Below are 27310 nucleotides of genomic sequence, written 5' to 3'. Positions count from 1 at the left end.
GACCAGGTTTTGATGAAGCCTGCAAATCAGTGGCGAGCTTTATAGTGCCACCGTATGGATCAGATTTCATCCTGTTTTCTCTTGCAGCGCATGCCAGGCCCTGAGATAAACTGCTGACGACACACCGCGAGGGGAGGTACTGGAAGACCAGTGGCGAGGAGAAAAGATAACACACGCGTCTCTTCAACATATTCCAAGTCAATGCACACACCCACCACCCGGCACTTTCCCATCTGACCGTGCCTCAAGAACGAGCTTCTCTTTCTCCCCCATCCCCTCTATTCTTCTCCCTCCCACCGTCCACCTCTGATTATCAGTGTTTTGATTTAAACATCTACGTGGTCGGCATAACTGCATAGCCCCTTTGTGTGGTATGTGACCCAGAGGTCAATGGAGCACACACCTCAAACACTTTCGACATGGGAATGAATAGTACCGTAACGTTCCCGCATGGTCAACAATTTAGTGGACACTCTCAAGTCACAGGTGGTGGACAGCAAGCACATTATGCATGTTCCCAAACTTTTTTAAATCAATTCTCTATATTATAAGTAACAATAACAGAAATTTGCCAAATAACAGCTCCTCCATAACAGCCTTAATGTGCTGTGTTAATCTCCTGGAGAACAACCATTACCATTACCACTGACAAGTTGAGAAGTTTGGTTTTGTTTGTTCTTTCCAGTCAATTTTTAAATTCTGAAATATTTTTTTTAAGTATAAAGCAAATTTATATTCTTTTGATAATAAAACTATCAGTGTTCCACTAAGGGAGATAAAGTCAAAACGAGGAAGTTGTTAACCATTAAAACATCTAATACTGAATTTATTATTTTAGAAAATTCAAACACTTACAATCTGCACTTTGAATTCTCTTGTCTGTAATCACTGAAATTAGATTAAAACTGGCTCCACAAAGTCATTTTTAATCAAAGAAATTTTTTATTTAATTGTTTGTGACTTATGGATGATCTGATTGATATAGGCCTGCTATTATTGCTAACATGCCCTTCAATATAGTTTGCAGATAGGCTACAACTTTCAGTTTCTCTAACACATCCTGAGAAAAAATGAATGCAGAGTAAACAATCTGACAAACTCAAAGAATTGAATCTGTCCATAATTGTTGAATAAATTTATATGTGAATGATACTATTTTGTAGTTATCGCTTACTCTTTTCAACATGTCATTAAAAAATTACAGTTCTCCTGTAATGAATTACATAAGACTTTTATTAACCTTACACTGACACATAATGAGAGTAAAGCAAAACGTAGGCTGTTCCTGGGATCCAGAGATATTGGTTACATTTGAAGGAGGATTTTTGAAGCAGTTCTAGTTCATGAGGTTGTAACAGATATGATGCCACCTCCACTCCTCTCTCTCTTTTAGATCCCATTTATCATTCTAGTCTAAGGTTCACCACTCCAGATAAAAATTTCAAACAGTGAGTTGCAATATGATAATAACTCAATAGTTCAGACAGAGAATAAAGTTAAAGCTTTTCTCTCCCTCAGATTGAAAGGTTTCATGCGGTGTGTGATAAGGTGTCTTTACCTACAGTTGCTTCCCCTGCCAGGTCTTCCTCTGCAGGCTCCTGGGTGGCAGGTTAGGTTAGCTTGCCTTTGGTGAAGAGACAGAGTATTTGAAACTGATCTGTGACTGTGCCCCCTGGGATGGCTGTTGGGTGACGTACCACCGATCGCTGAAGGATCACGAGCCCCAGGGCTCTGAAATTCTCATCAATGAAATGTACACCATCCTGACGTGTCAATCACAGCAAATAATGATCACTTGGGAGGCCAGAGGCTGCACGGGGCTGCATGGGGCTGCACAGGGCTGCATGGGGCTGCTGGGACTGAAAGGACTACAGGGTGGCAGGAGGACTGAGAATGGGTGAAGCACAGAAGACGAGATTAAATACATTATAATTAGGGCAATATATCTTGAATTCACCTCTCCCTCAGGAGAGAGGACACACCGACAGCAGCAGATTCACTCTACATTTAAACTTGAGATCTGAAACACATCAAGGGCTGTACAACAATTTCAGTTTTAAAGGCACACGTTAATACATCATGATTAGGTCAAAGGTGGACTGTAAAATGGGTAGCAAAATAGCTGTCTTTATTCTGGGAGTGTTGAGGATTATCTATCTCTTTTGGCAAAATCATACAGTATGTATACAGTATTCTGTCTGCAATAATCACCTAACCATTTAAAGACTTCTTAACACAGCAGACAGATTTATCAAGGTTTGTCTTATTGCTTTGGCAGGAATAAAAGGGTTTTTTTGTCTCATTTTCAAGCATTTCATGCTATTTTAGCTACTTTCAACTATGGCCAGAAAGAAAACAAAGCTACTCAAAAATATGTCTGTGAGATCGTATGCACCTACGCGCCATAAAAATGTACCCTAAGGACATCACTATACTGAATTTGATCTACCGAGCTGAACAATTTTTCATTCCTTCAGTTGTCTTGAAGCATGCACACCACCATCTGTCTTCCCAGAAATCAATGCAACAATCTGTTTAACAGATACCTCAAATAGCTGAAAAACGAAAGAAGTTGCTGTAAATCTATCACTGTTTCACCAGAACGTCACGAACACAGAGACGGCATTACTGCTATTTTGTTTTTCTTTGATATGGGATTGGACAGAATGATACGTTTTTCAGAGCCGGCTTCAGATCAATGGATTTAAGTGAATTTGTGTTCGACATCTCCAGTGATTCAACTCCCAGAACCTGTAGTGGGTCAAACATTGTCCCTGTCAGCAGCTACAGACACACATACAATGAAGCGAGACCTGACACACTTCTGGAGTCTATTACATTTGTCTCTTTACCTTTGAAAAACAAACATTTTGCACCCATATGAGGCTCAGGAGGCATGTTGAACTTCATCTTGAGCAGGGCAACAGCTTGACCCCTTGTGCAGCATAGGAGGCATTCTTTCTCCACTTGTGTTGTTATTTTTCACAGCCAACCTCCAAGGTCAGGACACCTAAAGCCCGGGTGGTCCGGGCACTTTGTCTGCTGAGCATGTGTGTCATCACCAGCCTCAAGAGCTGAGCGCCCCGGCCACGAGCTAGAACATTTGTCGGCTGATGGCTTCAAAGAACAACGAGCCAGAGACAGCAGTCATATGCTGGATTCTTACGCCCGCACCGAAGTGGAGAGAGGTTTGTGATTCACTGGTAACAACTCCAAAATCCAACACCATGAACAACAGATTAAAACCATCAAGTCCAATCAACAAACTCTTGTTTTAATATAAATTAAAACATCTACGCTGTATCAAACATGAAACAACAAAACCTTCAAATGAGGTTGTGATCCAACCAGAATCATGCAATGCAGCTCCCCTTGCCATGTCGCGTGTAATTTGACAATCTACAATAGCATCAATCTGAATTTATGTTGTCAGCAGCAGCGGGGGAAAAAGGCCCATGATTGATAGGAGATAAGAGTGGCATTTGTACAAGCCACATGAAAACGAGCCTCAGATGAGAGATATGAGACCTGGCAAGAGTAACACCGCCGGAGCTCGCCATGCAATCAGTGGGGACAACAGACGGGGTCTTAGCGGGATCGGTGTAAAGTGCAGGAGGCTGGCAGGTGGGGTGGGCAAAACAATCCCTATAACCAGGTGTTAAGAGGCCTTGCATGGTAACCTTCTGCAAACTGCCAGTGCATCAGCGTGATAGATGGAGGAGGGGTCGATGGCAGGGATACAAGGTGTGGGATTCAGGAGGGGTGGGCGTGGGGGGTAGGGTGATGTAACAGGCATAAAAAAGGATAAGTGACAAGTGGATATGTTTTGTGTGCTGCAAGAAACTGCAGCTCATTCTGCTGAGCCCCTCACAACCAACTATGCATTCTGTCCACCTTACTGGCGTGCCAGACGCATCTTCATTGTAGTGAAATATGTTCAGCCTCCAATATGAATGCCACAGCAACAATCCTAAACAGCCAAAGATGTGTAAAGAACAAGCTATGAAATCAGAGAACTGAAAGCATCAAATCACAAACGTTAGTATGCACAAATTTGAACTAAATATCAGGTCATGCGATTTGCATATACATTACACACAAAATACATACACAAAAATTTGGCCTTGTCCATCTGAGTGGAGGTAGCATATGACAATCTGATAGTAATTTTATTTTTCTAAGGGACTTCAACACATTTAAATGTTGCTTGAGCTTTGCACGTCATTATGTGTGCTCTTTATTGTTACTGATGAGGAAATTCTTTTGGTAATGACAGAGAAACTAAATTACTGACTTCACATGGGTGCTATAGGTCTTGATATTGTCCTCTTGCCTAAATGGGCCACTCATTCTGATGAGGGGAGAGACATACTTTGCTTGAGTGAACAGCTTTTGGGCTCATGACACAGTTGAGCAGCAACGCGGCCTTGGAGTCATGCGGGATGAACTACAAGGCCTGTCAGTGCAGTGATGGATACCAAGTGGAGGGGTCACACCGTGCTCAACTCCACCACAAGACAATAGGTCCTTCACATAAGCCCCCTCACCTGATCGACAATACAACTACGGAACTAATGGAAACAGCTGCTTAAACCTCATTTGATACCAGGAGATACACACAAATGTCACCTTGATGTCTAGTTGTCCATTTAATATCATTTAATATCATGGAGTTTTAAACTTTTGTGCATTCTGCATTAATTAGTTTGTGAGGACCATGGGCCTGTGTGGTTAAGAGCGTCACAGGACAGCCAAGCTAGCGGCTGTGTGAGGCTGCACTCAGGCACAGTGGGGCTTTGAGCAAAATACTAAATTGCAGCATGCTAACATGCAGATGTTTGCCATGTTCACCATCTTAGTTTAGCATGTTAGAAGGTATTTGGTCATAAAACAAAGTACAGGACAAATTTAAACTTTAATCTGATGGGGGTACCAACAGAACTCACTAAGATTCATCCTCTGGGGGCCATGAGTGTCTGTGCACAATTTCATGCAGTACTTCCAATAGTTGAGATATTTTAGTTGGGACCAAAGTGGTGGACTGACAACATGATCAGGCAGAAAACGTGTGTACATGCCATTTTGTTGTGTCAATTTAAGATCTTAATTATTTTATTATATAAACCTAATGTTACCATAAAATTACAGTTACATGCACAAGTCCTTTTTTCAGTATCTGTGTCTTGTAGCTTTATATGTTACATAGTGAAGCTGCTTAAAAGAGACAGATTGTACATTCACCTGTTAAATATCTAAATCATGATCAGGTTTCCTTTACCACTGTTGTGGTTGTTTTCTGCATGCCTGTTTGTTAAAATGGAGGTTGTCATGATAAACATGGAGCGACCCACAGTTTGTCATGATAAAATTCAGTTTTAGAAATTTTACACTGATGAACCTTCCTCGAAGACTGACCTTGGTGTGTTTTTCTTTCTCCAAAGCGATTGGTAGGTGGCACTGTGTGACAGGCCGTAAATCAGAGATTCCAGCTGAAGTGATGTCAGCGCTTTGCATCGTGTGTTGTCACTTCACACTGTGAAGACATGTGGACACGTGTTCACAACTCTTTCAAAGCATACACCCTCCAATCACCCAAAAGATTTATCATGGGTTTAAATAGTCAGACACACATGGACATGCACATATGCGTAGTATATATATCTTTCAGCACAGCAATTTAACATATATTCATTTATTTCTCCTTGGCTGAATGACAGGGGAAGAAATCCATGAATTTGAGACCAACCCCCATTTGAGATTTACTTAATTTATCCACTCTGTGAAGCACAGCAAACTAAAGCATACAGTGACATCACATATGCATGTATATGTATAGACATACCACAGTAAAAATGTTTACTGTTTACTATTTATAGAGTTGCCTGTCTGAGTGTGGCTGTGTTTCACACCATACCACTGTTTGTGAACAGTTGACCTCGATAACCAGAAGTATATGAAAAGCTCAACTGAGTCACTTCAGCTGATGGCCCCTCACTTCTGGGAACCCCTTGTTAAAGGGTCAAGGCGATGCATACTCTAATAAGTATGCTCGATTCATACATGAAATTTATGGTGACATGACAGTTAGCATCTGTGTTAGCTTGAGCACCCCGACCACTTAACTGGGCTGAGCTGAGCTCACCGGGCAAAATATATTATTATTATGTTCCCATAGTTCAGGTTGAATCTATGCTTAGCCATGTCATGCCAAGATATAAAGTTGTTGGGTTGTTTTTTTCTCAAGGTTGATAGATTTGACAACATAAAGGGTTTAAAGAAATTAGAGTCCTGGCAGAATAAAAAAGATATAGAAAGTGGGTTTAAATGAGTAAAGAAAATTATTTTTCACATTAAGGGAGGCTGAGGATAGGGAAATGCAAGCATATATAGGCCAGTGTCTTCAATTCATTCATTACATTTTGGAAAATAAGCTTTTTTGCTCTGTTGCTGAAAGTAAGATGAGAAGATTGATAAAACTCTCATTTGTGCACGAAGCTACAGGCACCAGCTTATTAGCTTAGTTTAGCTTAGCATAAAGACTGGAAACTAGAAGCACCTCTAAAGCTCAGCAAATAAGATATTATATTTTGGTAATCCAGACTATTTCCTGGCTGGGTGCAGTAATTTTGCATTTTTTTGACAGTCAGAGCAGAGATACCAGGAAACATGCAGGGAGAGAGAGAGAGAGAGAGAGAGAGAGAGAGAGAGAGGTACAACATGCAGCAAAGGTCAGTCAAAACGTGGACATTGCAGTTATGTCGTATGCCTCTACCAGGCGCCTTTCACACTACACAAACAAGATGTGACATGAGAATCAGTGTGCTTTGTAGTGTATGTACTTACCATTCAATGGATTTTCAATTCTGAAACAAAACTAAATGTTCATTATGGTCTTACATTCAGAAAGCTGTTTACACAGGACACTGTTAAATGGAACAGTGCATATGAAGCGTGTGTCAAGAATAAGTTAAAATAGCAAGACAAGCATTTACCTTAAAATGCCTTAAAATTACCTTTAAAATAAATTATGTCCTCAGGGAGAAAGGACCAATGCTCTATTCCTTGTCACTGGGCTTTCATTGATTTTCTAAGAGAAAACCTTTTTTGTATGGGCTGTGCATACGTCAAAACTAAAGATGATGGTTTGCCTTACAGCTCTCATCTGGCTTCCCAAGGCCAAGTTTTTGTATCATCAGAGAACAGGAGATGTTTGTTAAAAAGGTGATTCTGTATAATCCATGATTTTAAAGGCACTGGTGTGAGATTAAATCCTTGTATATTAGTGCATTTACAAAATCTGAAAGAAAACATTTTGAAAGTTGTCAGACATGAAATGAATACTATAATACTCCAAGCTGCTGATTCTCACTTGAAACAATATCTACAGTCTCCCGTGGCTTTTCAATGCTCCAGATGGACCTTATGCTACCTATTAGTTTCTATAAATCCCGGAAAGGCCTGATGACTGACAGTCTGCATATATCCAAATAGCCAAAAAGCAATACAATCTGTATCCGAAAGCTTTTATGACTCACAGGGATTTGTATTATTCGTGCTGCTCAAAATTTACAACCACAATTATTCACGCGTAGCAAGACAGTCCCAGTTTAGTTAAGTTTTATTGCCCTCTTCAAATTCTTGTTGCAAATTTCTCAGTCAGTGTTTCAGCAGATTCCTTTGGACGTGATTCTGAGAAAAGAACCTAAACAATTCACATGAATTCCTGATGGCCATAGATGGACACAGAATCAAGCTCTCTGATGTACTGAAGAGGGTTTTACATACAGGTATTGTGTACTATATAAAACATGTTTTATATCTATAGTTATACATGGCAGCTAATTTAGATGTAGAGTTGATGGTTTAGGGTTATTGACACCAGTACTGTGACTGAGTCATCACTCCTGTTTTTATTTATCAGTAATTTAATCACCCAAGGTGGTGCCACAGATGGAGCTGTACATTTGTTGCTTTATTTAAACAGTTGCACCTTGCTATAAAACTGTCAGCACTATTAATCTGGGGCTGAGATACTGAATGATGATCTACCTTTGATTTGCAAAGCTGCCCACTGTCTCATGATGCTTATGTAAAGTGGGTGACCTCCTAAGACCATTAAAGTGACTTTCATGCCTTTTCGTCTTTGTCACATCAAAACTAATTATCCTATATTTGTTTATATTGTACAGGTAAGGGAGTGAGAATGTTTTTCTAATTTTGAAAAAGTAGAAACAACTCTTGCAGCACACAGGGATCTTAACAGGGGCTTATTGGTGTCAGCAAAACTGACTAATTAATATCTCGTCAATATAACAGAATGTCTTAGTACAAATATGAATAAAAGGGGCTAAAGAAGTGGTAGGGTAGCTGCTGCCCTGAGGCAGCCCCCATAGAGGTATACTGACTATTTTTTTAATGAGGTGATCTCCATTGTACAGTATTCAGAAGTGCCAAGAATATCCTGTGATCACTGAACTAGATTCCCATCTTATTTCAGGGTTCAGGTTATTTACCCATAACACGAAACACACTAAATTTTGGCTCATAACATCCACCATCATAACAAACATGTCAGAGGGGGGGTTGGTTAACTTCAGCTTTTACTTGGGCTGATGGACAGTAAAGAAGAACCTATTTTTAAGGAATGGAGGCTATACGACACATTAACCCTTGAGGTCAGGTCTGATATGCAAACACACCGCAGCTAAAATAACTGCTCTGACCTCATGCTGGGCAAAATAGATCAGAGCCTGTGAACCTGGGTAATGGCTCACCTCCATGAGACACATCTAGTGCAGACCCTGACATAAAGATGGTTGATAATTTAAAGGAAAGACTTGAATAAATGAGTGGTGATTTACTTAATAAATGCAAAGGCCATGAGAGATCACTGAATGGTTCCATGTAGGGCTGCAAGTAATGATTATTTTCATAATCAATTAAAATTCTCATCACACTGACACAGTTCACATTGCTTGTTTTGTACAACCAACAGTTCAAAGCCTTAAAATATTCTGTTCATTATCTTGGATGAAGAAGAAAAGCAGATATACCACTGTTATGAGTTGGATTCTTTGTGACAGTCTGGGTCATAATAGAAAAATGTTGTCAAAATCCAAGCCACATTTTGTGCATCTCATGTGTTATCATTACATTTACAGTCACAGAGCTAAGTATCTGTTTCTCAGGAAGACCTTTTAGAAAACCTTGCAGGTCATCTATCAACTAACCACAGTTTTGAATGTATTTCCAAAATCTAACAATCTGCCTTATAAAATATTGTATCCACTGCAATATTCCTAATATTTCCCACTGTTTTTAAGGTATTTGCAGAAATGTCAGACTGTTCTGTCCATTTGGATCAAGATTAGACCAAGATTTCACAGCCATGTTAGCAGCTCTGAGGCTGTACTTAGGCACAGCAGTGCTTTGAGCTAAATGTTAAAACTTAAACACCTATAGATTTTAGGTTGATGTGATACAGACAGTGCTCTGCACCACCATTATTAACATCACTAATTAAAATTTTTAAAATGGTGTTTCATCCTTGCAGAGCTCCAGAGTTGTAGATTGAAGCTGCTCTGACGGTTCATGATGGCCCAACATTTAACCAAGGCTAAGTCCAAGTCTTTTGGTTTTTCCTTTATTTTCCACCCATCAGCATTAATATACTGTACACTGTGTAGTATAGGTTTTCCATTTAGAAAAACCGCCATTACTGTCTGCTCGAGCCAAGAGACAAATTACCATCAAAGGATTTCACTTAAGTCCTATCAGCTCCTGCCACTGATCATAAACCACTGCGTCATCATGTTCTCACTGCTTGAAAAGGCTAAAACACGAGCAAAAGGGCCTTGGGTCAGTACTCAGTGTACACTGAGGACAAACTGATACTGACTAAGAGGGGAATGAACACTTTGCTCAACCTGCTGAAAGGCCTAATAGATTAGGGGCCCCTGGACAAGCCTTCTCAGTGACCTAATGTACCCAGAACAGCTGTGTGAGGGTGCTTAGCAGTTAGGCCAGGCTGACAAGTCATTGCTCAGCTGATATATGAACTATTACATGTGAAACAGGAGAGTTTGTTGAAGGGTATGATGGCATGACCATGCTAGTATCAATATGTCATTATCATATGTATTTTAGGTATTTATCTTTTAGTCAAAGGCAAGCATAAGCTTTTTGAGTGCAGGTTAACATTAATTTCTGCATGTGCACAGGACTACTGAGGTATCTTAAGGCAAAATAAAGGCATTAAAAAGATGTTATGTAAGGTAATTGGATTATTTATTCTGTAAAGTCACATTTTACAAAGCAAAAGCAGTTATTCCACCAATTTTATGAGCGTCATCACTTTAAAGAAATTAAACCTCTACACACAAAACAGTGTAGAGATCTGCCATTTAATCTAGGGAGCTTCACCTCCACCCATTTAAACAGTCCATGAATTATATACTGTACAAAGCAATAAAATCTAGGTTCATGTAGATAACTATGAATGTTTGTATACAATACTTTAAATCTGGCAAAGGTGCAACAACAAAAATTCAAATGAACCTATTTACAAAAACTGAGTCAAAATATCAAAACAAACATTTGAAAAATGTAACTTTTAAATACAGAGTTAGACACGCTGAGAAACATATATTGCAGCTTTGCAGCCCAGCTGAATTGCATTTTTTAGTAGCCAGTATCCAGGTAGCTGAAATAACAAAACAAAACATAATGAGATCACAGTAGTTTACATGGCATTCAGTAAAAACTGCAAAGATAAAACAGTACTTTCATGAATTAATATAGATTTTTATGTATTTTTATGTATTATGTATAACTTATTTTAGCATTGTTTGATATCATAAGGTGTGTTCTGATCAGCTTTTTGTGGGACCAAAGTATTTGTGTGGACTGTGCAGTAAAAGTTAATTTCCTTGATATGTAACCCATAATGAATGAATGGCATTTATCCAACATCACCAGCAACATCAAGCAAAGCAACACAAACATTATTAACCAACCAAGATTATGCAAAATACTTACTTGTTCAGCGTCATGCTCCAATCCTGTATCGTGATGCTCCATCTCGTCGTCTCTGAATTCTTTTATAACCTATTAAAATATAGCCCGAGACATTCATTTAGAAAGTGAATTTATTCAGATTTCACTCCATTAGAGCCCGCTTTCACTAAACAAACCTACCTACCAAGGATGTGTGCAATTAGTCGACTACCCTCACTAGTCGGCTACAGAAATATTAGTAAGTCAAACTAATTATTAATATACAACACCAGTTAACTGATGCATCTAAGATGTTATGTAGTCACCTTCCCCCTTCTCCCCGCGCTAATGCCTGGAAGAAATTGTCCTTTGACACAGTTAAAAACTAAAACTGACATACACACAAATGTTTGATCTAGAAAATGAAAATAAGGCTGTGTCAGAATAAACTGACATACAACCACTCAACTGGAGCAATATGTAACCACATTCAGCAAAGGCATGTGGACATACCTGCAAGGCTGCTGATGTTAGCACTGCTAATGTTAGCCACACATGTCAAACCAATATGACATCAATTGCTTTCTGATTGTTTTCTTGCTGTTAGACTAATTGGGTAGTGTAAATTTTAATTTGCGGTCTCTTTGAAATTAAATAGAAAACGCAACCCACAGACAATGATATGACACTGTTGACCACCAACACAAAGTCAACATTACACTGGCAAGTGAACAAGGCTGTGCGAAAAAATCTCAAGAGGTCTGGCTAGCCTCTCTGCAAGCACTGCAGCAAACAAAGTAAAATGTGGTGAAAATATAGCAATCTGGTTTTGGTCCAGAGAATACTGACAGCCTTCAGTTCTCTATCTCTATGAGTATGCAGTCTCAATACTGAGCCACTGTGCCATCATTTTTACTTGTTCTTCCAACATTTGGTTGCTCACTTATTCAGGACCCAATTAATTATGCATTTGCATTCTGTAATCATCACTCTATTTAACATTTTCCTGAATTAGTGGTGGAGTCCACCATTTCCAGTTTGGAATCAAATTGCCTTTGCACACATGGGGGATTCACAGGAAACGTGGCACTCATGTGATCTCATTGAAACAGCCTCAACTTTTACTGTTCACTCTCTTTACACTGTACCAAGGTAATTTAATTATTGTCGATGCATACATTTTGTCCTACTGCTAAGTAGGAAATATTCAGTACTCCTAAGTTACAGAGAAAACAGTAGTTGACTCACTTTTAAGAGTTCAGTGTATCTCTCTGGGTCCACCTCCATCAGAGCTCTTATCTGGCTGTTGTAGTGCTCTGAGATACTCTCCTCCACCGCCACAGTGCAGGCCATGGCACCCTCCTTTCCAAGCAGTGCAGTGGATGCCCCTGGCAGAGATTTTTAAAAGAAGTATAGAGTTTAAATTTGATAAAGCAACACCGGACTATATTAAAACTGCAGCAGACTAGCTAGGGAAATATGGTTCAATAGCTTGTTAATATACAGTACTTGAACTGTGACAAAATCTTTTATGGATTAGTTTTGTTCTTGCAAGTAAGTGATCTTATAATTTTATGCATTTTACTCTGTTTATTGGCTGTACCAACCTAATAAAAACCCAGCGATGTTCCAGAGGGGTAACAGTGCTGTGGGCCGAACTCTGTTCTCAGCCATGATTTCTTTGAATTTCTCAAGGTGTTTCTTTTCTTGATCCCACATTTCCTAAAGAAAAACAAACTTGTTAATAGAGTATTGAGAATAACGCAGTTACACTCATGCTGAATACACACCTAGGCTACAGAATATAACATTTTTCACAATACAACAACTAAACTAAAGGCGTGGATTCTCCATGTTTGAGTTTTACTTAAGTCCAATAATGATAATCTTAGATGAAACATTAATGACACACTTAAGTAACATTTACACCCAACTTTTCAGATTTACCCCTCTACCTTAAAATCTAGTGTCAGAATTCCTTCAATAGAAATCAATCAAACCAACCACTTTGATGACATTGCTCTGTGTGTAGCTCACATGATTTCAGGTGTTTTGTCCTGGAGAGCCATCAGTGTGAACTGTTGTCTATTGATTTTTGCCAGTGGGCAGTGTTACTGTCGTACTTAAAAGCTACGTGTCGCTCTGTGCCCAGACCTGGATGAGAGGCCCGGATCTGGATCGACCCAACACTGCCATCTGGCCGGCGTAGATACGATTGGCACCATATTCACCCGCATGATCCACGCGCAGAATTCGGTCCAGCATCTCTTTCTCCCCACTGTCTCGCGGGGGCGGGATCACACTGTATGCACGTGAGCTCTGCAGCAGGGGCGCTGTTACAGAACAGAAATGTAACGTTAGAACCGTTGGCTACTCTGAGGCCGTAACCGAAATGTTTAAGCCCCTTCAAACATCCTCAAGGCTCAGCTTAAGTATTTTTTAAAAACTGGTAAAAGACATCACTGTGTCTTAAGTTACAAGATTAGACGATTTTGCTAAAACACACACAAAATGTTATGTTGAGAAAACCTTGGTTCAGACACCTGCTCCTCTGCAAAGTATAAAGTTACATAACGTTATTATTTAGTTAACAAGGCTGTCATGACCCGTCCTATTACACGGTGAGTCTTGACTTGCAGTATTGCTTACGATAATAACAACTGTAGTTGTGAATATATATGAATATGTATTAACGTTATGTATATAACGGGGGAGGGATATATGTAATATGTGTAACGCTCTTCAGGCAGACACCGTGACCACATAAGACAACACAAGACAAGTGTTTTTAGCATTTAGCACTTTAGCTCTTAGCTGTTGTTGCTGAAGTAAATCAAACCCTTCTGCTACTTACCTCTGCATTTTAAACACTGGCGAATCATCGCTGGACTGACAATATTAGACCAGTCGTATAAAGCTGTATGTGCGGCTCTTTGCATGGCGGACAGTTTATGGTTTAACTGCGCGTGCTATCAAACAAACGTAGGAAAATGTGTAGAAACCGATAGAAACTGTCATTGAATGTCAATAGGTGGACGTGGCGCAGGCGTTTGACGTCACACCGTTGCAAAACAAAGCCACACCCCCTCAAACAATATGTGGGGTGCAAAAGTCTGAGGCCACTTTTACAAACTGTATATGCATATATTTTTGCATATCAAGACCAGTATGTATTAGAATTGAAATCACTTTTATTTTTACATAGGTTAAGTTATTAATTTTATTAATGCTACTAAATTAAATTAAACATTATCATTATCACTTTGACAGAACTATAAAACTGTGACTCTGGTTTTTGTTTGGGATGTTTTTACAGCTGTTTATAAATAAATACTCATATAGTGTAGTAAAACCACCATATCTGCTGTCATTTTGAAGCATGGTTGTTTCATTTTTCTCATTTTGTTAGCCTGCAGGTCCATAGTTTGTCCAGTAGATAGCAGTACCATATAGATGTTCAGCTTAAAAAGATACTTGCTGAAATTCACAAATAAACTTAGCTATGTAATGTTAGACCTGTAGAAGTAACAGGTCAATAATAAGTTGGTAATCCTAAAATATTGAGCAAGAAGGCACCAGTGCTGGGGTGTGCAAGAAAAATGGATGAAACTGTTGTTCAAGTTCAAAGAAAACTGAGACACCAACTAACTCAAAGACACATTTTAAAAGTGGGTTTATAAATAAAATACAGTTGGGATCATTTTTTAAATATTAGCATTGTTTTCATTAGCATTGTCTTTTTTTAGCTCACAAAATCATTGATCTTAATGTTTTCTTTTAATATTATTTTCTTCAATCAATTCAGAGGAATCTGCTGTATAGTCATCCATCCAGTCTGCATTGTTGCATATTGCTGTGCACCGTCCCAGGGTCATTTGGAGTCTATCTCAGCATCCTGGACAGGTCACTAGTCTGTCACAGTGCAAACAGGCAGCCCAAATAATGCATAGTTAACAGACAATTTAGAGTTCACTAGTTTACCTGATCCACATATCTTTGGTCTGTGGGAGGAAACCGAGCATTTAAAGGAATAAAGTAAATACAGACAATTACCTTTTGGCCAGACACTCTCTGCTTTTCTGTGTCAAACAAATCATGAGTGCATCCTTTGTTTAGGTTTGTTATGTAAGACTTAACCTGACAAAAAGACAATTAAGCACATTTGTGGAGCAATCAGAGTTATTCTTGATGGTCTATGGATGGCAGTGTTTCACAGATAAAGGTTGTCTGAGGCAAACTTCACCTTGTAAACACCTGTTGGTCCCAGTTTTCATTATTGTTTCAGTTTCAGTCAAATTTATCACTGCACTGTGCCCTCCAAACAAGACAGCATGCAAAACCATTAGAATTCACCATTTGTAATGCAAAAAAACAACATATGTTTGCTCTGATCATCTGTCACCACCATTTACATCCATTACATTAACTAGAAGCTGCAGTCTTTAATGTGCAGAAAAAAACTCTACAAAAATCTTTCTGCAAAGCACATAAAATAGTGCTGGGACACAGGAATCTGTGGAATGATGGGGTTGACTGCTGAAGAACGGTGATGGTCATGTGTAAACATGGCCACGACGGTGAATGGCGGGGTATGTCGGTTTTGTCTGTGTGTGTGTTTGTGTGTTTGTGGTGAGACACCGGTTATGTGTTTCCTTATCTGTCTGTCTGAATGTGGATGGCTACGCATGTGCGGCTGCACATCGGTCCATGTGTGTTGCCTTTTGTCCTCTCTGCAAGAGAGTGTGAGTGTACGTCACAGGTGTGATGAGCAAGGCTGGATTAACAGCAGGGTAATGCAGACCCCCAAGGGTCCCAAAAGCCCCAGGTCCTCTACTTGTCATGTGGTTTTTGGTCATCTAAAAAACTGCAAATTTGTTTGAGAATTTGCAGGAATTTGCGTCACTGCAACACCATATCAATTTTTTCTTAATCCTGTGGCTGAGTCTTGTTAAGAGGCACTCGTCAGTGCACTCGTCCTGGGGGGGACTGAGCTGAAAACAGATGTCTTCTGTGGCTCTAGAGGGAGCTGTTCTAAGAACGTAACCCTACTTATTTCATGTAGTCCTGTAGTGGCATCATGGGAAATGATAGACCCAGCATACTAGGGACCAAAAGTCTTTTTTTTAAAACTGCAATAACAGTTTGTTTGTTTGTTTGATTGATAGACTGATAGACTGATTGATTGACGAACACTTGCTTATTTACACATCCAGCAGCTGCATAGACAACATTAATATTCATTTAGAGTTATGTTTCTGTCCAGCTGATAAATGTAATTCAAATAGTCACTCTCTTTTAGCTTTTTTTTCCTGAAGGAAATATTTGGCTCTTGAGCTGCTAAATTGATCTCATTCATCAGTTAGTCGTTGTAACTGTCTCCTATTGGTGCAGGTAGTGTACAGAACAGCCTGCTGCCTCCTGCAGCTCCATAAAGTTGAGGAGAGTTGCAGGTTCAGTTGCTAATTCTCTGCTAATTGTCATTTGATGCATTGTTATTATAAAAAATATTATAGCTGCTTTAATTTGGCAATAACTTTGTGGAATGTGCTCACATGGTGCACATTCTTAAATAATATTGTGCTTAATTACATCAGGGGAGTGTTATTCGTGCATAGAAGCATGGTTGTTTGGGCTAATAATGAAGCTGCCATGTATAGCCTGCTGTGTGCACTGTAATTAATGGAAGCGGTAGAGTACATCCACAGTGCACAAAGGAGGGGAGGTGAGGGGGCAATGGGGGCCTGACAGCAAATATTGAGACATCATAACACATTAATCCAGGCGTGCATGTGAAGAGTCAGGGCATGAATACCTGAACATCATTTGATTCACTATGATGTCAAGTCCGGTGGAACCTTCAAGTGGAGCTTGAGACAGGTTTTGATGTTGGTGGACAGACTGGAGTGTGTCCGGCACACTCAGGTCGCATGGTCGGGGGATTTGTGGAGAGAAAACTGAGCCTTTCAACACAAGTGGTTTTCAGAAAGGCTTTAAGTAACTGTCTGACAGATGTAACGTCTATCCCCAAAGAGCAAACACGCCTTCTCAGATTGTAGCGGATATATGAAGTAATCAACACTTAAGTCTAAAATTTGGTAGAGCAACTGAGGGAAGATAAGGCCAAGAGAAAGTACATGTTTTCTTGCTCTTTAGTGTGTTGTGAGTGATGAGCGGATTAAAGCACAAACCACAGAGCTGGAAAAAGAGCGAGACTGGCTTATGTATGTGTCTATGTACCTGTATGTATATGTGTCTGACTGTGTTTGTGTAATGTTTGCATGCATCCATGGACGTGTGCGAGTCTGCACACCCTTGCTCCGAGGCTCTGGTCAGACGGTGCATAGCTGTGGTGGGACGCAGGCTAAGAGCCTCGAGACTACAGTGAGTCAACAATGTCTGCTCTCTCACTGAGAGGAGACATGATAGGTCTTGTCTCATTTGGTCCCTGACTGGTGTGGTGGAACTCCCAAAGCTTGTGTGTGTGTGGTATGTATGATTTTAAGTAACATTAGGTTTTTAGTCGAATGTAGAATATATGACACCAACATGCGTCAGCGTCTGTGTTTGCACACGTAATATTGTTCTTACAACCCTCTCCTCACACAAAAATACACACTTAAAATAAAAAAAACAAAACAAAGAATTTGGTTAGAAGCCTCAGGAGCAGGGACAGCATTTGATCCTTGGATGATATTTTACTTAGGGGTGAGCATCTGCATCATTTCAAACTGGAAACTTTCAAACGATTTTGTGAAAATGGTCCAATGTGTATGTGTGTGTGTGTGTGTGTGTGTGTGTGTGTGTGTGTGTGATCATGATGGTTAAAGCAAAGAAAAGGCCAGGAAAATAATGTGGAAGGGGTTATTTGTAAGTTTTCTTTGCCGCCAAACGTGGTCTCTTGCCGGGAGGCGATGGTGATGATTGTCGACAAGAGTTTCGGCCATCGTTGCGTTTAAAAAACGAGGGTATATTACGCCCTCTGAACAGCACTACGTCTTCAGGTCAGATTGGAGGCTGCAGTGAGTCGCTATCGAAAAGTGACGAGGCGGGCCGGGGTTAGTTGGTTAGCGTGCTAGCTTCAGTAGACGAAAAGATGTGCTAGAGACAAGAGTTACCATTGGCGTTGCTTTCCACCGCTGGACACAGCTCTTGGTGAATAAGGAATGAAGTTTGATGCTGAACTTGCAACATTTCCTTTAGACTGGTAAATAAACAGCTGTTAATGCTAACAGCATGTCTATGTAGCAATAGCAAAACTTACAAATCGCTTCGTTCAAAGGGGTAAAGGGGAAGTTGAGAGACTCACATGATGTCCCACATTTCCCATGATCTAATATCTATGCATGCCCTGACACAATCAGGGTTATTTTTTCAGACTTTGGAACAAAGTTGACTGTCTTCCTGAGAAGTACACTGAACTTAATGTGTAAAATTGAAATAGAAAAAAAACACAGTTTCCCCCTTTTTTTTTTTACATCTGTATGTGTCTTCAAAACAGTGTTTATAACTAAATTGTCCTTTTGAATGACTCTTCATAAAAAGTAGCATTTTCCTTCTCAAAAATAAAGAATCCAACTCTCTTGTAAAAGCTTTATGTACATGTTTACCTAGTTGACATGAAAAATCCAAGCTGAAAAGAAAGTACATACCTAAAGTTTCACATCTTACAGTTGTGACAGTTTCTCTTCATGCACATGGAACTGGACACTGACTAGTTACTGTGCCATGACACCTCGAAGCAGTATTAAAAACACATACCCTCACGCTTGTGGCCCAATAACGGTTGTTATTCACTTATCCTGTGGGACCAACCCTGTACATGAGTACAGTTAAATGCTCAATTCATAAATATTCCTTAGCCTCCCATATTAATCCGCTGTCACAGCTGGGTGTTGGCTTCCATCCCAGGACAAATATACTCATAGGATACATAATCTCACATGTAAGGAAAAGACTCCAGTTCACCAAATCTATGTGTTTTTAGACTGTGAGGAGAAGTGCAGCACTCAGAGGAAAATGATCAACAACTTTGGAGGAACTGTGGCTGTTGGGATGGCAGCTCAGTAGCAGTGGTCACTTGTGCTGAATTTTTCATGTTGTTCCTGTGGTTCTTTGCAAAAAGAATGTGAGGTGACAGTACTAACCACTGAAACCCATGTCACTGTTACTGTGATTTTAAGATCTAAGCAGCTTCAACTAATCACTGATTCTGATGTCAAAATCAGCTAAATGCTTCCTTACAAAATTTCTTTTTGTTTTGACCCTCTTCATTCACATGTTAAAGTATAAGATCTGCCAGAAGAAAATGCCCCTTAATAGCCTATAGATTCATGTTTGTCACAACTGGAGTTGCATGTCACTCTGGTTTCATTTATGACCTTGGCTGATACTCACAAATATTGGTGGGGCTGCACTTGACAATATAAATTCTTTAAATGCATGGTATTCTCCTTAAAAACAACAGTTATTTATCCCAAATTGTTACAAAAGGGTTGAGAGAGAAATTAAAGTTATGCAACATTGTTTAAAAAAGCCAAGCATTTTATGGTTTGGTGGTATCCCTCTGGAAAATGCAAGATGTCTCATAAAATAATACAAAAAAGAGGTTCATATTCTGATTTAAATTCACCAAGTCTCCTAAAAAGCCATATACCCCTTTTTATAGATGGTTGTACAAGATTGAAACCAGAGGAAAGTGATTTCTAGTCCATTATTGAATTGTTTACACTCGAAAATCTATCTTGCACACCGTGCAGACCTAGTTAAATCACACTCTAAACCGCCTGTTTTCATGGACACTGGAGAGTGTATTTAGCCTCGTCTGGTACAAGTTAAATGGCCCTTGTTTGTCTGGCACTATTCCTTCAGTGATTCTTTTTTTTTTTACACCAAAGGGATAGGAGATAATGTTTAAATCTGGTCCTTATTGTGGGGGAATAGAAAACTCATGCGTGTTCAGGCAACGCTCATCAAGACACTCAGAGGGATTTCTGAATGAACCAGTCGGATAATAACTACCATTTATGAAAGGAAGCCAATAGAAAAAAAACATCATGGCAACTCAACACAAGACTTTTTAAATGAAGCATGTAAACAAACTTGGGAAAATGAGTCAAAAGCACAGCCTAGTCAACAGAAATTATGTTTACCTCAATGGCAAGCTCAGACGCATCCGCTAGTTTAAACTGTTCATTCTTGATCATGGTTTTCTCATTTACACTGATTTTCAAAGACAGCGACAGATACATTTAGGGAAACGATCCATTTGAAGGGTGTGATAGCAGGGCAAGCCGAGCAGCCCTTTATTTATGAAACCTGTCATTTAACCAGCATTTCCTGTTAGCCGCAGGATGTGGCTCCCTTTGCTTTGACGTCCTGGCCTTTGCTTTCCTATATGGTTTTCCGGAAGTCATGTTTGTGCTCTCTGATTTACAGAGTGCAAACTGAGGGTTAGCAGTGTATGGGTACATACTGTAGTACAAATGGCCCTGCAGCAGGAAGCTGACTGATGAGTGCTACTGTTGAATTTTGGTTACGCCATGTGGGCAGATACATAATTTAGTGTTGTGTATGGTGTTCATTTTTCCAGCATTTTTATGACTGAATTTCGAATGAAGGAAAGTAGAGAAGGATAGTTTGAAAGCATGGAAATAATGACTTGTGCCCATGAATGCTTTGGCATGTTTTAACTCCCTAAGATGAGGGGTTAAAATAAATTGCAGATGAAGTCCTAAGTTAAAGCACAAAAACATATAGATGCAAATATTTCATATGTTTTGGGGTAATTTTGCCACTGAGGTGCCGTTGCTGGGATGATGACTAGCAATCACCCGTTAACTATCTTTGTTACTGTTATTGTGAAACAGCCATGACTCAAGTTGTACTTGACAGCTGGCAGCAGTCCAACAGACATGAAAATAAAGTGAAGCAAACCACGATTAAGGCTGTGGCTGAATGCTGTGGTAATCAGAACATAAAAATATGATATTATAACAACAGCAGCGAGTGGTAGAAAATCCCGCATCACTTCATCATGTTACCACATTGTACTCATCCTATTTGTTTTCCAGCCTGAAAAAGACAATGTTTTTACAGCATGCAGGGAGTGGACGATTCCCCAGTAAATGTCACAACCACGATTCCGGCCTCCCCCTCAGTTTTTCTTGGTGATATTTTTAGAGGGGTTAGGTCCGCAATCCTCAAGTGAAAAGGCGAGGAATTGTTTTTGTTGATGCCTGTCTTACCACTTCAGTGTGGTGACTCGTGATGAGCTGGTGCCTCCATACGTCACAAGAGGCCAGAGCGAGTGGGAGTCAGGCTCCAGGCTCTATTAAGGGGGGAGCCACTCACCCAGGTTATTGGGCAACTAGTGACGGGGGACCGTCCCATGGATTTCCACTCGCTGCTATTTCAGGGCTGCAGCAGGTCTGTTTTCAGTTTAAAGAGAAGCCACAATATCCTATTAAGAATTGTTAAAGTAATTGAGCAGTGTTTACTCAGAGAGCCTGCCTCTGAGGCTCCTGAGTCTCTGCAGATCGAGGCTGGGGATGGATGGATGGATGGATGGATGGATGGATGGATGGATGGATGGATGGATGGACGGATGGATGGATGAATGGAAGATACAAATGAATTTTAATTATGATGTCTCATTAATCCACACCAATTTTTATTTAATCTCTGCATGACTTTAATCTAACTGCTAATTCAAATTATATGTTTAAATAAAATTCAAATTATATGTTTAAATAAAATTCCAATGTATGTTTAAATTTGAGGACAAAAGGGAGTTCGAGAGTTCACCTCTGATTTCTTGCCTGCAGCTGCAAAAGTCCAGCCATGCTGTGTCCTCCTGGCTAGCAGCCAGCGCCTCACTTTGTTTAGAGGCTGTCTAAACCTGTTTGGACTGTGGCTGGGTCAGCTGTGGCACAGCCAGGTCAGGCTCAACCAAAACTCACCACTGGCTGACAGCTACCCAATGTTGTGCCTCTGGCTTGAATTTAGTCCTAAAAAAAAATAGGCCCTCCAAATTATCTATCTATCTATCTATTATATAAAAGAGTGTGCAAGTTTTGGTGCATCCATTCTGATTCTATTCACGGAGTAAATACTACTGACTGACTGATCACAAAGCATAATAATTAGTATATAGTTAGCGATATAGTTTATAGTTATAGTTTTTTTACCTTTGGAAAATAGAATAAAAGTAATAGGTCCAACAATAAAAAGCTGATATCACTTAATTCTTAGTCTTCAGGAGAGTTCATTTTAACTGGAGCCACATTGACAAAATGAGTATCACCAATTTTGGTCGCTAGAATAAAATATAACACATAAGATCACAATTTTAAACTCTGTCTAGTCTCTCATCATTATCAGTGAAAACCTGAATGACCTCATTGGTAGTTTTCTTGAACTCAAACTGAGAAACACACATGACATATGGTAATGTGTTGCCAAACACACAAACAGGAATTTGTGATGAAACTCAAGAAGAAATGGACAACACACTTTGAAACACTCACAATTTCACTTTCTGTGCATTTCCTCTTCTTTACAGTGATAATGTCTTAAATAATCATTAGATTTATAACCAAGAAGCAAACACATTTCATCCTTATATTTAACAAAAACGCTCTTAGAGACTTAATAAGTTATTTCTTTATTGAGAGAGTAACTATACGATATGTACCTTATGACTGGTATATACATAAGCATATATAAGCAGGGACAAGAAATGCAAAAAATAACTTGCATTGAAGTGTTTATTTACATTGTTTGAGAGCGGGTGCTCCAAACTAGTTGTGCACCACCTCTGCCATTCCTCTGACTGGCTGTCGTCTCGCGTGGTTTTCCTCTGAAGGGTAATCACAGCTCAGTCTCATTCAGACACCTTCTGGTTCCAGGGCCGGGTGGGAAAATTATGGCCAGCCATCTGCTGTCTGAGAAGAAAAAGAGCATCTTTACTGTGTCTGAGGTTTGGAGATGTCGGGTTGAGATAAAAAATTTAAAAAAAAACTTGGGGCCCTAGCAATTACCTTTCTATTCTAAACTGGTTCTGCAACCAATTTATCTCTTAATGCTGCATATAGGACAACTGAAAAAAATAAATATCATGTGCAAGGAGCTGGTGAAATTCAAATCTGGATCTTTTCTTCCAATGAGCCTAAATACACGGCCCTCCATAACATTAGCTTGACATTTTGGGAAATGAGCTTATTTCCTTTCTAGCTGAGGGTTAGATGCCCGTCCAATGCAACTTCAGCCAACAGCCATTTAGCTTAATTTAGTAAAAAGACTGAGAGACAGTGAGATAGCTAGCTCTGTCCCAAAGTAATACAGTCTACCAAACAGCACATCTAAAGCTCAATAACTAACATGGTATCCATTGTGTGTTTAATAATTAGGAAATACTGTTAGTCAAGCATATAACCTCGAAGAAAACTGCAATGTGCCGCTTTTACAATTTGGTTTCATGAAGTCCATGTTGATTTGCTTCAAATATACCAATGTAACCAGAGGTTAGCTGTAAGCTAGCTAGCAGCAGACACACCAACCATGTGTGTGGGAGTATGTGTGTGTGTGTGTGGTGTGTGTGTGTGTATGTGTGTTTGGCACCTGTTTAGCTGTTTCCCTCTGCTTCTAGTCTTTATGCTAAGCTAAGCTAACTGGCTGCTGGATGTGGTCATACCAGAGAGCAGGTGTTGGGGCGGTATTGATCTTTAAACTTTATTTTGTGTGTGTGTGTGTGTGTGCATGTGTGCATGTGTGCATGTGTGTGTGTGTATGTGTGTGTGTGTGTGTGTGTGTGTGTGTGTGTGTGTGTGTGTGTCTATTACTTTAACATTATGTGAGTAATCAAGCTGAGAGTGCTTATGAATGAGTAGCTCCTCAGCAGGTGCCAAGGCAGCTGGGTGACAAATACTTTTAGGCTCATATCACTCACAGAGGCATGTGAGACTGGTCTAGAGTCTGCAGAGCCAGGTCTGACACACAAAGATACACACATACACTACACTCACACACATGCACACACACACACACACACACACACACACACACACACACACACACACACACAGTATCATCCTGATTAGATCAACTTGCACAGCACAGCAGTCCTGCCGACAGACAGGAAATGGGTTAGAGTCAAAGCTCAATCTCAACCATAGAGCAAGGACAGATTTAAGATGGCATTGTGGGTAAAAGCGGGAGGGAGAAAAGCAGAAGACATAGCCCAGTTATAATTGCTTGCGTAGGCTGACACACATCTGAATTTACAGGCTGCACTGAAGCTTTGCCACTCATTTAAAACTGCTTTTTTAAGAGCTATGAGAGAAAAAAATACAGAGCTGATATTTTGTTCACTTGTTTCTTAATCTGTTTTAGGCCCCTCCTTTTGCTTTGCTGTTGCTAAATTTGTCTCTGCTCGCTCAAACGTAAGAAGCCAAAATGACACCATTATTTTGACTAGACTGTTTTTCCTCCCAGGGAGAGAAGCCAGAGGAAGTGTAGGTGACCTAGGCTGGTTAACCACTGCTCGACCACGGGTTGGCTGGGGCACTGCCACCCCCGCAGCCACCCTCTGCAGCCACCGCCTGCCAGGTCCACATTACTACTACTACACGCCATGACCACAAGTGGCCCTGCTCCAGTGCCAGCCTCCCATTGGGTCCATGCTGGGTGCTTTCTCTCTCCCCATTGGTGTAAACAGTCTGCCGTCTGGCCATCGGCTGGCACAGCGCTCATTTGGGTCGAATTTACAGGCCAGACATGTGTATGTTTGTGTACGTTGACCCATCTTGGGCCTGGGCCAGCAGTTTGCACAGCTCTTGCTTTTCATTGCATGTGCACGACTCGGCCTCTATGTTGTTTTTGTGCTACTTTTTCTCTATGCATTGCAACATCTCCAACCTCAAGCTCCTGTCTGGGTCAAATCAGCTGAGGAGTCTTGGCTCAGAGGCGGCAATGAGGTTTATTCTGGACGCAACAGGCGAGATATTAAACTCTCTCGTTACTCCTCCAGTACATAAATGCATAGAATGTATAAGCACATTTACTAACAACCTCAATGGACAGCGTTGACAGACAGCACAGCAATTTCAAGACAGCACAATTTATCCTGGGCTGGGGGGGTGGAGACCGCAGAGCACAGGGCCCCTTTTCGAGAAAAGTTCTCACACACCCCTAAAAACGTCCTCCTACAGCCAAGCACCAGATGTTGTCATTGTCTCCTGTTGATTAGAAAACACAAACACACGGCCGCAGAGATTCAAGCATGTCAGTTACGTGAGTTAAAGCAGAAAGGGAACACATGCCAAGTCTCTCTCTCTCTCTCAGTGTTTGGACCATGGGTATTATTTGGGACAAAAAGGTGCACTGTAAACACTGCAGGCTGTGCCACAGTCACACACACACACACACATGCACGCAAGCAAGCACGCACACACACACACACACACACACACACACACACACACACACACACACACACACTGTCCATGCCACTGGTAGTGGTATAGCCCTCGAGGTGTTTCGGACCATTTCTTGGTGGTAGCTACACTCAAGTCAGGCTATGGGACTGAGACATAACACAACTGTGGGTTTGACCATGGATGTTCGCTTTGTTTAGATCTGTCTGACGGCTACATTAGACTTTGTTGCACTAATTTATTTTCTCGTAACCCTTTGGTTAATGCTGAAGCCAGCAGGATAAACTCTGTCGACAGCAAACGTTCACTTTGAACTTTCTGACCTTCTAACCAGACCTGAAAACACACCTAACACAAAATAATCATTTCTGACCAGTACCTTCAACCACAATTATAGCTCCAGTATCCTGTCTTTATGTCACATCCAGATGCGCCATGAAACAACAGCTTCAAATCCAACTTTTTTTTTTTAAATTATACATTCAAATGAATTCAAATGTCACGTTACATAATTGTCATCACTTTGCACCAGGATCCAAAGGGCCAAATAAAAGCACTCGTTTGGCCTGGAAGAGAAACATAAAGTGATGACTCATTTTTAAAAGAATAATAATCTCATATTTGCACATGGCGAGACACAGGGCCTCGTGGTGGTCTGCCTCTCTGCCGAACTTTCCATGTTTCTTCTCTGCGGTGATGATGGCAGCAGTGGTGTTAGTCCCAGTCGAGACGGTGTCATACTTTCCTGCGCAGCTGCTGCCTTGAAGTTTTCCCCTGTGTTTTGACCAGAGTGACCATCATCACGCCATTTGATGATGCGTTTCAGCAGACTACAAAGAGCTCTGAGGGCGCACACTCTTGTTTTTCTGCTCATATAGTGTATAATAATATTTCTCGGGACAAATGTTGTTGCATTTTTTACTTTATGATAGTTTTTTCCTCCCAGTGTCATATGTCAGAGTTACTCAGTTAAAGTATTTGCATACTTCTCCCTAACAACACAAAACAGTGACATTGAATAGTGACATTAACCCATATGTTAAAAGCCGAGCCCGTCTTACTTCCCTCAGTGTTCCTTCACTGACAAGATGACCACAGACATTAACTTAACCTCTCTAATAATTCAACAGGACACTTTGAGAAAAGGTTGAATGATGATTTCATATTTTCCACTTACAGTGCAAGTTTCAGTCCAGTAAGATGACTAATTAACTAGTTTGTTCTTTTTTCTTCCTATATCAGCAAGTTGTTGTGCAATGCTTTGAGATGCATGTGATGCTTTGCAACAGGGAGGTGACTACATTTTCCACTTAACAAAAACAGAAAAATCTATATGCATATGTCTGGCCTGAAATCTTAATTTTGCGACTCACCCAATATGTTATAAGTGAAGGCTGGTGACCATATGAAAAGGTGTTTCCACACATTCATTCTGGTATGGTCAGCTTAACACCACAGTGGTGAAACATATGGATAGATGCCACACAACTAGCAATGCTAATATCTTGGATTTAAGTTAAGTGGAGATCTTGAAACCATGGCTTTTATCCCAGTGCTGCTAGTCGCAGTTTAAAAGGTATGTCTGTGCACAAACAGACACTGTGTGGTCAGACGACTGGTGGTTTGTGACGTGGGGTAAGGGGAGAAAGGGGGGAACGAGAAAGGAGGTAAGGAGGAGTGAGTGAAAGTGTGAGGAGCGTGTCTGGGTGTGGGACTGTCATCCCATTGAGGGGAGTATCTGCGGTGTTTTGATTGAAATCCAGCAGATGTGGGAGCGAAGAGAGGGGTGTGAGTGAGTGAGAGAGAGAGAGAGAGAGAGAGAGAGAGAGAAATATTTCCACCCACCCAACAAGGAGACACACTCATAAACAGCAGGCAGACGG

At 40.4% G+C, this 27310-nt stretch overlaps 1 protein-coding gene across 1 annotated transcript; it reads right to left on the bottom strand.

Annotated features, from left to right (window-relative positions):
- Positions 1-10265: 10265 nt before the first annotated feature.
- Positions 10266-14040, bottom strand: coq7 (coenzyme Q7 homolog, ubiquinone (yeast)). Its single transcript, XM_056368351.1, has 6 exons — positions 13850-14040; positions 13150-13328; positions 12603-12717; positions 12244-12383; positions 11038-11106; positions 10266-10702 (listed from the first exon to the last, which is right to left on the bottom strand). Exons 1-6 carry the CDS (start codon positions 13932-13934, stop codon positions 10625-10627), a joined length of 666 nt encoding a protein of 221 aa, XP_056224326.1. The 5' UTR covers positions 13935-14040; the 3' UTR covers positions 10266-10624.
- Between the last annotated feature and the right edge of the window lie 13270 nt (positions 14041-27310).

The sequence above is a fragment of the Seriola aureovittata genome, chromosome 3, assembly GCF_021018895.1.
Source record: "Seriola aureovittata isolate HTS-2021-v1 ecotype China chromosome 3, ASM2101889v1, whole genome shotgun sequence".
Classification (NCBI taxonomy): domain Eukaryota; kingdom Metazoa; phylum Chordata; class Actinopteri; order Carangiformes; family Carangidae; genus Seriola; species Seriola aureovittata.
This window is presented reverse-complemented; position numbering and strand designations above follow the sequence as displayed.